This window comes from Callithrix jacchus, chromosome 5, assembly GCF_049354715.1.
Source record: "Callithrix jacchus isolate 240 chromosome 5, calJac240_pri, whole genome shotgun sequence".
NCBI lineage: Eukaryota > Metazoa > Chordata > Mammalia > Primates > Cebidae > Callithrix > Callithrix jacchus.
Genome location: NC_133506.1, coordinates 5,551,722 through 5,564,048, shown reverse-complemented (window position 1 = coordinate 5,564,048; position 12,327 = coordinate 5,551,722). Strand labels below are relative to the sequence as shown.

General features: G+C 50.3%; 1 protein-coding gene across 6 annotated transcripts in view; it reads left to right on the top strand.

Moving 5' to 3' along the window:
* Positions 1-505: 505 nt before the first annotated feature.
* ZNF341 (zinc finger protein 341) overlaps positions 506-12,327 on the top strand; it is a 54,791-nt gene continuing 42,969 nt past the window's right edge. For 4 of the 6 annotated variants that reach the window (XM_078371106.1, XM_054255125.2, XM_008995513.5 and 1 more), the window contains exons 1-3: positions 506-562; positions 10,572-10,682; positions 11,564-11,760. In XM_078371106.1, coding sequence (XP_078227232.1) covers positions 532-562; positions 10,572-10,682; positions 11,564-11,760 — 339 coding nt within the window. In that variant the 5' untranslated portion in view covers positions 506-531. Of the gene's footprint in view, positions 563-712; positions 1,984-10,571; positions 10,683-11,563; positions 11,761-12,327 lie in introns of those variants that run through there. The other 2 variants (XM_078371105.1, XM_035298079.3) reach the window with 1 other exon arrangement.

Sequence of the window (12,327 nt, the reverse complement as noted above, 5' to 3'; positions counted from 1 at the left end):
ATCGCTAACAGGCGGTGGGGGATGGGAATCTGTGTTGCACAGCTGGGGGATCCCTGTGACAGCTGGGTGGTCTGGGTGAGATGGGATGGGGTTCATGGTTTGTTGCAGAGTCGGAGCGTACTGTGCTCAGTGGAGATGGGGTCCGTTTTGCAGACCTGGGGGACTCACGTGCAGTGGGAATGGGGGGTTCTGTGTCAGAGTTGGAGGGTCTGCTCCAGTGAGATGGGGATATGGGTTCAGATAATAGGGACGGGAAATTTCGCGCGTGCGGCGGATATAAGGTCGGTGTAGACTCGGACGTTTAAGTGGGGCGGGGGCCACACGCGATGGTTGGGTAACTGGGTTATCGAGTGGAGCCGGGGCAGCCCAGGGATGCTGGGGTCCCGCGAGCCGAGGCTGGGTTTCCAGGGCTGGGGGCTCAGCGGCGGCTCCTGGGCGCCCCCTGGCGGCCCCGACTCCGCCACCACGGCTCCCACAATGCTCGCGTAGCCGGGTTTCGGCTCCCGCGGCGGCGACGGCGGCGGCTCCAAGATGGCGCAGGCGATCTTTGAGGCCCTGGAGGGTGAGCGACGGCGGAGCCGGGGGAGGCGGCTGTTCCGCGTTGGGCCCCCTCCCGCCGCACCCGGCCCTGGGCGCGCGGCTGCCGCGGGGCGGAGGGCGCCGGGGCCGGAACAGCCGCGGGAGGGGCGTGGGCGGGAACAGCGTGGGAGCCGAGGCCCGGCGGGGGGGCTCCGGGGCCGGAACAGCCGGGGAGAGCCGGGCCGGCGGGGAGGGGGCTCGAGCCCGGAACAGCGCCAGCCTGGGCGGCCTACGGCGGGCGTGGGAGGGGCTCCCTCTAGGGAATCGCGCGGAAGGCGGCGGCGGGGCGGGCTTGAGCAGCTGCGGCCCGGGAAGTTGTTCGGCGGCGCGCGGGGCCCGGGACGGAGGTGCCTCGGCGGCCTGACCACGAAGAACTTCTGCGGATCGGACTGTATGCCTCTTGCTGGGACGTGGTCTCAAAATCAGACCACAGCAGCAGGGGCGCCACTTGTGTGCACAGCCTGGTCTCAGAGCTAGGGACCCAAGCCAGCAAACACCCAGCGCCTGCAGTGTGCACCGTAGCCGGTGCAGTTTTACAAATTCACCCGACCCAAGCCAGCGAACGCTGGGTGCCCATGGACTGTCCCGTGCTCTGCAAGAACCTGGGATGGGGTGGTGCTCAGGCTCGGAACTGTGGGCTTTGCAGACTGCAAACACTGAGCGCCTCCATGTGAGCACCTGCTGGGCGTCGGGGAGGAAGAGCAGCCTTGGCGACTCAGGGCCATGGCGCAGAATAGACACTGGGAAATACAGACTCTCGGAGGAGTGGGATGAGATGGGTATACAGATAGGGTACAAACCCGAAGTGCTAGACTGGCGGGATGAAGCTGAAGCTTTGAGTCCTGCAGCTTCCTAGGAGAACTCAACCACTCTTGCACATTTTTAGTTTTTGAGACGGAGTCTCACTCTGTTGTCCAGGCTGGAGTGCAATGTCTCGATCTCGGCTCACTGCACCCTCCACCTCCCGGGTTTGAGCGATTCTCGTGCCTCAGCCTCCCAAGCAGCTGGGACTACAGGCGTGGACAACCACGCCCAACTAATTTTTTTGTATTTTTAGTAGAGATAGGGTTTTACCATGTTGGCCAGATTGGTCTCGAACTCCTCCTGACCTCAAGTGATCTGCCTGTCTCAGCCTCCCAAAGTGCCGGGATTACAGCCGTGAGCCACTGTTCCCGGACTCCCTTCACTTCTTGAAGGATCACAGTGCGCACTAGGAAATGGGAGGGGGGCGGGTAGGCTTACCTCCATCTAGAGGTGTTCGGATTCAGAATACTCGCTGACACTCTGCATAGTCTGCCCTTCAGTCTGGTGGAGGAGAGAAATTATAGAACAAGCAATTATAGAAATTATCGAATTAGGGAAAAAGCCATATAGAAGAAGATGACCTCAGCTGACTTTCCTACTGTGAGTAATATAAGCAGAGGGTGGTGGATCTGGAAGGCCAGGGTCAGTGGTGATTCCCTCCCAGAGGCCAGTAGAATGGGGTGAGGCTTACTTTCTCTTTAGGCTGTTTGGACGTCCTCATCGTTTGAATTTTTACTGCCAGAATGTGTTTGTGTATTGAGTAATGAAGACAGTTAAAGAGAAATCAGTTCCTAGGACAGTGGGATGCCTGTTGGGTGAAGACGGGCAGCAGGGGCTGGGCGCAGTGGCTCCCGCCTGTAATCCCAGCACTTTGGGAGGCTGAGGTGGGTGGACACAAGGTGAAACCCATCTCTAGTAAAACTACAAAAATTAGGTGGGTCTCAGCTGCTTGGGAGGCTGAGGCAGGAGAATCACTTAAACCCGGAAGATGGAGGTTGCAGTGGGCCAAGATTGTGCCACTCTGCTCCAGCCAGGCAACAGAGGGAGACTTCATCTGAAAAAAAAAAAAAGGGGGGGTCACAGCAGGACTGTGGAGATCTAGGGGGGCATGAGAATAGCCCAGGCAGTGGGAACTGCATTTTCAAAGCCCTGGGGAGAGAGGTCTCCTAGGATTCACAGAAGATCGGTGTGGGTGAGCTGCTAGAGATGGGGTTTGATGGAGGAGCTGAGCTTTATCTTGGGATCAGTGTGGTGTGGAGCTAAGAGAAGGTGTTCAGCAGGGGAGCAGCACAATGTGATGTATGTTTTATAGAGTTCACCCTGGCTGCTCTGGGACAGACTGGAGGGGGCCAGAGAGGCAGTTGGGGGTTGGGGTGGAGGCTGCCAAGGTTGTACAGCAGAGAACAGGGCTGGGGAACAACTGTGGGGATGGAAAGAAAGTTTATTTGGGATGAATTAGCAAGGCAGGACAGGCTGGACTTGCTGAAGAACCAGAAATGGGCAGTAGGGAGGGGGAGCAGTGGGTTGGGGGAAGACCCAAATGGTGCCCCAGGGGCTGTGGATGGGTAGACAGTGGTGCCCTGGTGCCCTGTTCTCCTTGATGAGGATTCCTGGAAGAACAAACTTCAGGATAGAGGATGACATTTAATTAGAGTTCAGTTTTACACAGGCTGCCTTTTTGTGTGTGTGTGAGGCAGAGTCTCACTCTGTTGCTCAGGCTGAAGTGCAGTGGTGCAGTCTTGGTTCACTGCAGCCTCCACTGAACCTTCCTGGGTTCAAGCAATTCTTGTGCCTCTCGGCCTCCAGAGTAGCTGAGACTATAGCCTCATGCTCCCATGACTGGCTAATTTTTGTATTTTTAGGAGAGACAAGGTTTCCTCATGTTGGCCAGGCTGGTCTTGAATGCCTGACCTCAAGTGGTCCACCCATCTCGGCCTCCCAAAGTACTGGGATTACAGGTGTAAGCCATTGCACCTGGCCCAGGCTGCCTTTTTAATTTAATTTAACTTAATTTTTTTTTTTTTTTTTTTGTGACAGTCTTGCTCTGTCACCCAAGCTGGACTGCAGTGATGCGATCTTGGCTCACTGCAGCCTCCGCCTCCCGAGTTCAAGCAATTCTTCTGCCTCAATCTCTTCAATGACTGGGATTACAGGCGCTCACCATCACACCCAAATTGTTTTGTATTTTTAGTGGAGTTGGGGTTTCACCATGTTGGCCAGGCTGGTCTTGAACTCTTGACTTCAAGTGATCTGCCTCCGTCAGCCTCCAAAGTGATGGGATTATAGGCATGAGCCACTGTGTCTAGCCAGCCTTTTTTTTTTTCATTTGTAGAGACAGGATCTCACTCTGTTACCAAAGCTGGAGTGCAGTAGTACATTCATAGCTCACTGCAGCCTCAAACTTCTGGGCTCAGGTGATCCTCCCACCTCAACCTCCCAGGTAGCTGTAGGTGCATAATACCACACCCAACCAATTTTTAAAATTTTCTAGAGATGAGGTCTTGCTGTGTTGTCCAGGTAGCAGTCCTCTCACCTTGGCTTCCCAAAGTGTTAGGATTATAGGCATAAGGCACTGTACCCGCTGTTTAAATTTTTTATTTTGAAATCACTTTTTCTGTAGATTCACATGCAGTTGTGAGAAATAATGTAGAGAGATCCCACGTGTCCTTTGCCCCATTTCCCCCCGTGTAACATTTTGTGAAACTATGGTATATCACCACTGGTCAACATACAGGACAGTGGCATCAATCCAAGGGGTTGCCCTTTTATAGCCACACCCTAAATGTTCCCCTCCTCCCACCATCCTTGATGCCTGAGAACCACTCATCTGTCTCCACTTCTAAAATTTTGTGAGTTTAAGAATGCTATGTAGGCTGGGCGCAGTGGCTCACACCTATAATCCCAGCACTTTGGGAGACCGAGGCGGGTGGATCACGAGGTCAAGAGATCGAGACCATCATGGTCAACACGGTGAAACCCTGTCTCTACTAAAAATACAAAAATTAGCTGGGCATGGAGGCATGTGCCTGTAATCCCAGCTACTTGGGAGGCTGAGGCAAGGAGAATTGCTTGAACCCGGGAGGCGGAGGTTGCCGTGAGCTGAGATCGCGCCATTGCACTCCAGCCTGGGTGACAAGAGGGAAACTCCGTCTCAAAAAAAAAAAAGAATGCTATGTAAATGAATACTAAAGTATTCATTTAGTATACAATGTTGTGTGCTAAAGTACAGAACATTGAGATGGGCTTTTTTCACCCATGATAATTCCCTAGCGATTCATGCAAGTTGTCGTGTATAGCCATACTTTGTTCCTTTTTATTGCTTAGTAGTATTCTATAGTATGGATATTCCGCCATTTAACCATTCATTGAAGAACATCTGAACTGTTTTCAGTTTTTATATTTATTTTATTTTATTTTATTTTTTGAGATGGAGTTTCACTCTTGTTACCCAGGCTGGAGTGCAATGGTGCGATCTCGGCTCACTGCAACCTCCGCCTCCCGGGTTCAAGTGATTCTACTGCCTCAGCCTCCTGAGTATCTGGGATTACAGGCACGCGCCACCGTGCCCAGCTAATATTTTGTATTTTTAGTAGAGACGGGGTTTCACTGTGTTGTTCAGGATGGTCTCGATCTCTTGACCTCGTGATCCACCCGCCTCGGCCTCCCAAAGTGCTGGGATTACAGGCTTGAGCCACCGTGCCCGGCTCAGTTTTTATATTTATAATAATAATAACGACAATTTTTTGAGACAGAGTCTCACGGTGTAGCCCAGGCTGGAATGCAGTGGCATTATTTCAGCTCACTGTAACTTCCGCCTCCCAGGTGCCAGTTCAAGCAATTCTCCTGCCTCAGCCTTCTGAGTAGCTGCTATTATAGGAGTGCACCACCATACCCAGCTGATTTTTGTATTTTTAGTAGAGATTGGGTTTCACCATGTTGGCCAGACTGGTCTTGAACTCCTGACCTCGTGATCTGCCTGCCACTGCCTCTCAAAGTGCTGGGATTATAGGCATGAGCCACTGTGCCCGAACCTTTTTTTTCTGAGACAGAGTCTCCCTCTGTCGCCAGGCTGGAGTGCAGTGGCGCAATCCCAGCTCACTGCAACTTCTGTTTTCCAGTTTCAAGCAATTCCCTGGCTTAACCTCTCAAGTAGTTGGGACTACGGGCACACACCACCATGCCTGGCTAATTTTTTTTGTATTTTTAGTAGAGACGGAGTTTCACCATATTGGCCAGGATGGTCTCTATCTCTTGACCTTGTGATCTGCCTGCGTCGCTCTCCCAAAGTGCTGGGATTACAGCAGTGAGCCACCACGCCCGGCCTTTTATTATTTTTTTTTTTGAGGCAGGGTCTCAATGTTTCAAAAAAGAAAAAAAAATAGTAAAAACTAGAAACAGTTCAGTTGTTCTTCTGAACCATTTCCTACACTCTGTCTCCTCTACTACCTCTGGTCCTCTTCCCCAACTCTAGTGGGGCTTAAGCCCCCCACCATTCTGAAATTGCATCTGCAAAAATTGTGAGAAAATCATGACAGAAAAAGACACCTGACCTAACCAACCCTCACCGTGCCTTTAACCTCCAAACTGCCCTTAGTTGTCCCTGGGCTTGGACTAACCTAACTTTAGGAGAAATTTAGTTTACCATTTAAATGATAATGGCCCTTCCCAAAAAGTAAACCACCTTTGTAAAGCTATTGAAACACCACCAGGTTTTCACCTGGGCAATATGGGGAGATCCCATCTCAAAACGTTCACTGTTGCCCAGGCTGGAGTGCAATGGCATGAACTGGCTCACTGCAACCTCCACTTCCCAGGTTCAAGCAATTCTCCTGCCTCAGCCTCCCGAGTATCTGGGACTCCAGGTGCGCACCACCACACCTGGCTAATTCTTTGTATTTTTAGTAGGGATGGGGTTTCACCATGCTGCCTAGGGTAAGTTTTTTACTATTATATATAAAAGTGCTATGAACAGTTGTGTACAGATTTGCACACAAATGCAAAAATGCTGACAATTTTGTGTAAAATGGTGGGAGATTCACTGAAACTTGTTCAGGGGAGCTTGAACACCAGGCTTGAAACTAACTCCAGATATTGGAAGGAAGTACACTGGGGTGGTGAGACTGCCCAGGGACAGCATGAGAGGCAGAGGAGAGAGAGTCCAGACAAAGGAAGAAAGGACAAAATGTTTCCTAATAATGGAAACACTTGGGAGTGGCCAGGAGAAGAGCGTAAAGGAGGCACAGAAAAGTAGAGAAGACCCAGGGAGGCTGTGCCCTGGAGCCAAAGAACAGTGTGTTTCAGGGAGTGGCAGATGCTGCCAGATGGTCTTTGGTGATGGTGGGGAAAGTGTTTTGGTGGCACTTTAACCACACAATGGGTTTATTTTGCCTGCTGCCCAGATACAGCCAGTTTATCCATACAGGGGAATTGCAGTAGAGAAACAATTAAATTCACACAGAGGTGGCTGAATAGGAGACTGGAATTTTGTTATTACTCAAATCAGCCTCCTAGAAAATTTAGAGGCTAGGCTTTTTCAAGGATAGGTTGCAGGGCAAGGACATGGGCTGCTGATTGATTAGGGGTACAATTATAGGGATGTGGAAAATAGTCCTCCTACATGCAGAGTCTGCTTCTGGGCAGGGCCGTAGGACCCATTGGCGGGGCCGGGTGGAGCCATTGGTTGTCAGGAATGCAAAAATATGAAGATATCTCAAAAGGCCAATCTTAGGTTCTGTAATAATGATGTTGGGACCGGATGTGATGGCTCACGACTGTAATCTCAGCACTTTTGGAGGCTGAGATGGGCGAATCACCTGAGGTTGGGAGTTTGAGACCAGCCTGACTAACATGGAGAAACCCCCTTTCTACTAAAAATACAAAATTAGCCAGGTGTGGTGGCACATGCCTGTAATCACAGCTAGTGGGGAGGCTGAGGCTGCAGAATCACTTGAACCTGGGAGGCAGAGGTTGCCATGAGCCAGGATCATACCATTGTACTCCAGCCTGGGCAACAAGAGCAAACCTCTATCTCAAAATAATAGTAATATTAAAAAATAAAATAAAACAATAGTAATAATAATGATGATGTTGGCCAGGTATGGTGGCTCACGCCTGTATTCCCAGCACTTTGGGAGGCCGAGGTGGGAGGATCCCTTGAGCGCAAGAGTTTGAGACCCTCCTGGGCAACATAGATCCCATTTCAAAATAATAATAATATTATCTGCAGTAGTAATTGGGGAAGTTGCAAATCTTGTAACCGCTGGAGTAATGACGGGTAATAATTTGTGTCTGTACCTTAGCAGAATTTAGGCTCCTCTTACCCTCCTAACCTAGTAGTCTTTCATTAGCTTTACAAAGGTGGTTTAGTTTTTGGAAGGGTTATCTATGGTCATTTAAACTGTAAACTAAATTTCTCCCAAAGTTAGCTTGACCCAAGCCCAGGGATGATTAAGGGCAGGTTGGAGGTTAAAGGCAAAGGTTGGGGTTGGTTAGGTCAGGTGTCTTTCTCTGTCATGATTTTCTCACTTTACAGTTTTTTCAGAGGTGGTTCCAGATGGTGGAGGGCTTAAGTCCCACGAGAGTGGGGAGGAGAACTGGAAGGTGGTGGAAGAGATAGAGGGTATAGGTGACCCTCATGGGATACTTGCTGTTGAAGGGAGGAGAGCTGAAGAGTTCGCAGGAGGGCACTCCGGAGAGACTGATCTGTGTAGCTGTGGATGGTTCCCAGGCACGGGGTGGTGAGAGCTGGTGGAGAGTGTTTTCTGGGGAGCAGAAGGGGTTGCAGTGGAGAGCTGGCGTCAGGAGGGACACAGCGTGCATTGTGACAAGGGAAAGCATGGATTCACTTTGGCTGTAGGAGCTGATGGTTTCAATTTGCATTGCAGTTAGAAGCTTGGGCAGACTTCCAGGTAAGAGCTGAGAGGTTGGAGACAGAGTATGCGCTGTGGGGTCATAGAGAGGAGGCTCCATCTGAGTCTTTTGGGGGGGGGGCAGTGTGCCTTAGTGGCCACTGAGATGTGAGGAGACCTGTCATCGGGCTAGTGACATGGCCGGACAGTATACTACTGTGAACTTCAACTGTGGTAACCGATGAGAAAACATGGAAGAAGTCAATTTCTTGATGCCCAGCCACCAACTCAGAGTCTGTTGTTTACTGAGGAATAAAAAAGACAGGCGCACATTGAAAATCAGGAAGGCAAGGATGCCTGTGTGCAGACAGATCTGTGGGGTTTGTGGGTGTAAATGAGGATGACTGGCTAATGTGATTTCCAGAGGGACTTTGTCACTTAGGATTAGAGTCAGCCATTAGTAAGATAGGAGCCGCACATTACAGTGGCTACAGCAGGCTGGAAGATTATTTCTTTCACGTGAAAGTTCGGGGGAAGGCAGTCTAGGATAGGAGGATGGCTGTGTTCTACAAGGTTCTTAGAGGGCCAGGATTTATCCAAATTATCCAGCTTTTTTTTTTTTTTTGAGACAGAGTTTCGCTCTTGTCACCCAGCTGGAGTGTAGTGGCATAGTCTTGGCTCGCTGCAGCCTCTGCCTCCTGGGTTCAAGTGATTCTCCTGCCTCAGTCTCCCAAGTAGTTGGGATTACAGGCACATGCCAACACACTCAGCTGATTTTGTATTTTTAGTAGAGACGGGGTTTCACCATATTGGCCTCGAACTCCTGACCTCAGGTGATATACTTGCCTCGGCCACCCAGAGTGTTGGGATTACAAGGCATAAGTCACCATGTCCAGCCCTATCCAGCTTTTTTTTTTTTTTTTTTTTTTTTTTGAGACAGAGTCTTGGTCTGTTGCCAGGCTAGAGTGCAGTGACACAATCTCAGCTCACTGCAACCTCTGCCTCCTGGGTTCAAGCAATTCCCCTGCCTCAGCCTTCTGAGTAGCTGGGACTACAGGTGTGCGCCACCATGCCCAGCTAATTTTTTTTTGTATTTTAGTAGAGACCGAGTTTCACCACATTGGCCAGGATGGTCTCTATCTCCTGACCTTGTGATCCACCGGCCTCAGCCTCCCACAGTACTGGGATTATAGGCTGGAGTGCAGTGGCATAGTCTTGGCTCCACATTGGCCAGGATGGTCTCTGTCTCCTGACCTTGTGATCCACCGGCCTCAGCCTCCCACAGTACTGGGATTATAGGCGTGAGCCACCGCACCCGGCCCCTATCCAGCTTTTTATCCTATGATCCTAGGGTTTCTCCTTATGGTCCAGGGTGGTGGATAGAGTTGCAACCACCATATTCTTATTCTGGGAAGCAGAAAGGAGGATGGGACAAAGAAGAGGGTTCACTTATCAGGCAGTTTTAAGATAACTTCCATGCCTGTAATCCCAGCACTTTGGGAGGCTGAGGCAGGCAGATCACGAGGTCAGGAAATTGAGACCAGCCTGGTCAACATGGTGAAACCCCGTCTCTACTAAAAACACAAAAAATTAGCTGGGTGTGGTGGCATGCACCTGTAAATCCCAGCTACTCGGAAGGCTGAGGCAGGAGAATTGCTTGAACCCAGGAGGTAGTGATTGCAGTGAGCTGAGATCATGCCATTGTGCTCCAGCCAGGGCAACTAAGGAAGACTTAGTCTCAAAAAAAAAAAAAAAAAAAAAGGAAAACTCAGAAGCGGCCATACAGCACGTTTACATTCCTTTGGCCAGAACTTGTTCCCTAACTGTAAGAGAGGTTGCGAGGTGTAATCTTTATTTGGGGGGTCATCTTTCCATCCCAAAATCTTGGGTTCTATCACAATGGAAATAGGAGAGAATGTATATTGGGACATAGTCAGCCATCTTTGCCACAGGGTTTTGTCTTGTTTGAGACAGGGTGTAATTTTTGTATTTTTAGTAGAAATAGGGTTTCACCATGTTGGCTAGGATGGTCTCGATCTCTTGACCTTGTGATCCACCTGCCTCAGCCTTCCAGAGTGCTGGGATTACAGGCGTGAGCCACTGCACCTGGCTTTTTTTTTTTTTTTTTTTCTTTTTGGGCAGTCATTTTTGACTAAGACTGGTCTTAAACTCCTGGGCTCAAGCGACCTCCTGCCTCAGCCTCCCAAAGTGCTGGGATTACAGGTGTGAGCCACTATACCCAGCGGCCACAGGGGTTTTGCTGTAGGTCTGGCGTATAAGCGTGATGTCAGAGCACGATGCTGGGCCTGCCTTCCAAAGAGGCTGCATTTCTTTTTTCAGGAATGGACAATCAGACCGTTCTGGCTGTCCAGTCATTATTGGATGGCCAAGGAGCAGTCCCTGATCCAACTGGCCAGAGTGTTAATGCACCCCCTGCTATCCAGCCATTGGGTGAGTATCTGTTCAAGTTCACCAGTGGAAGGGTGAGTGGCTCCCCAGGAAGAGTAGGTGGAACTCGTGCTGGGCTGTGGGAGTGAAATGCCTGCTCTGGGCCCCAGGACATGCTCTGGTGTCTGAACCTTCTCCGCTACCTCCCAGCCTGGATCTCTGGGCTGATGCCTTTCTCTGCTTAGCTCTGAGGACACCAGCTCTCAACTGCTTAATAAACATGGGGAGATGGGGTCATGGTGCAGTGAATGGCTAAGGGCCCCGCTGCCTTACGACAATGTTTATGCCTTTGCCCTGGAAGTGATTTTTCAGCCCCTCTTCTGTGGAAATAATAGGCTGAGCATGAATTTCTCCTGTTTACAGACCAGGCTGTAAGGGCCTTCTCCTATTTATTTATTTGTTTTTCTTGATATGGAGTGTTACTCTGTTTCCCAGGCTGGAGTACAGTGACACGATCTAGGCTCACTGCAACCTCTGCCTCCCAAGTTCAAGCAATTCTCCTGCCTCAACCTCCCGAGTAGCTGAGACTACAGGCACGCATCACCATGTCCAGCTAATTTTTGTGTTTTTAGTGGAGATGGGGTTTCACCATGTTGGCCAGGCTGGTCTTGAAGTCCTGACCTCAGGTGATCCACCCTCCTTGGCCTCGAAAGGTTCTGGGATTATAGGCGTGAGCCACTGTACCTGGCCGCCTGTGTGGTTTTGAAAGCTCCTAGGAAGCACATGGTTGATGCCTGACACCTGTGTGTCACCCGGATTGCTGCTCCTGTGGTCAGCACAGTTCTGTTTCACACTGTGATGCCCCTTGACATGTTCTTGCTTTTTTTCATTACTTTACCTTTGTCTGTGGCCCTCTTCCCGCTACCCTTCGGGTATGACCCCAGATGACGAGGATGTCTTTCTCTGTGGGAAGTGTAAGAAGCAATTCAACTCACTGCCAGCGTTTATGACCCACAAGCGGGAACAGTGCCAGGGGCACACCCCTGCCCTGGCCACAGTCTCACTGGCCACCAACAACATCTACACACCTTCAGCAGCCCCCACAGTGGTCCAGCAGGCCCCGCCTCCTGCCAATCGCCAGGTATTCATTTGTTTGTTCATTCATTCATTCAACACGTCTCTTTGGAGTGCCTATCATGCTCAGGTACTATGCCGGGCACTGGGGCTATAGCAATGGATAAGACAGACCAAGTCACTGCCCTTGTGGAGTAGGGTGGGATGGACGGTGCACATGTACGTTTTCAGCATGTGCAGAGATAGGGGATGCCAGATGGGGGTGGGAGGTTTTGCCATATTGCCTATGGTGCTTGGTGAAGGGCTCTGTGAAGAGGTGAGCAGGAAGAATAAGTACTATATAGCAGGTAAAGGTGTTGTATGAAAAATCAAGTTGTGTAATAATAAGTAGATAATATATTATTATTTTAAAAATCCAAAACGATAGTACTATTTAATTTCTGCAGTTACTTAAATAGGAAGAACATACCAGATAGACCTAAGGAGGCTGGGGAATGAGTCATGCAGCTGGTTTGGGGAAGCGGGAGCCAGGTGTGGGGATCAGCAGGTGCAGAGGCCTTGAGGCAGGAGTGGATTTGTTCCAGGAACTAGGAGGAGGTGAGAGTGGCTGGGGCTGAGTGACTAGGTAGGAAGG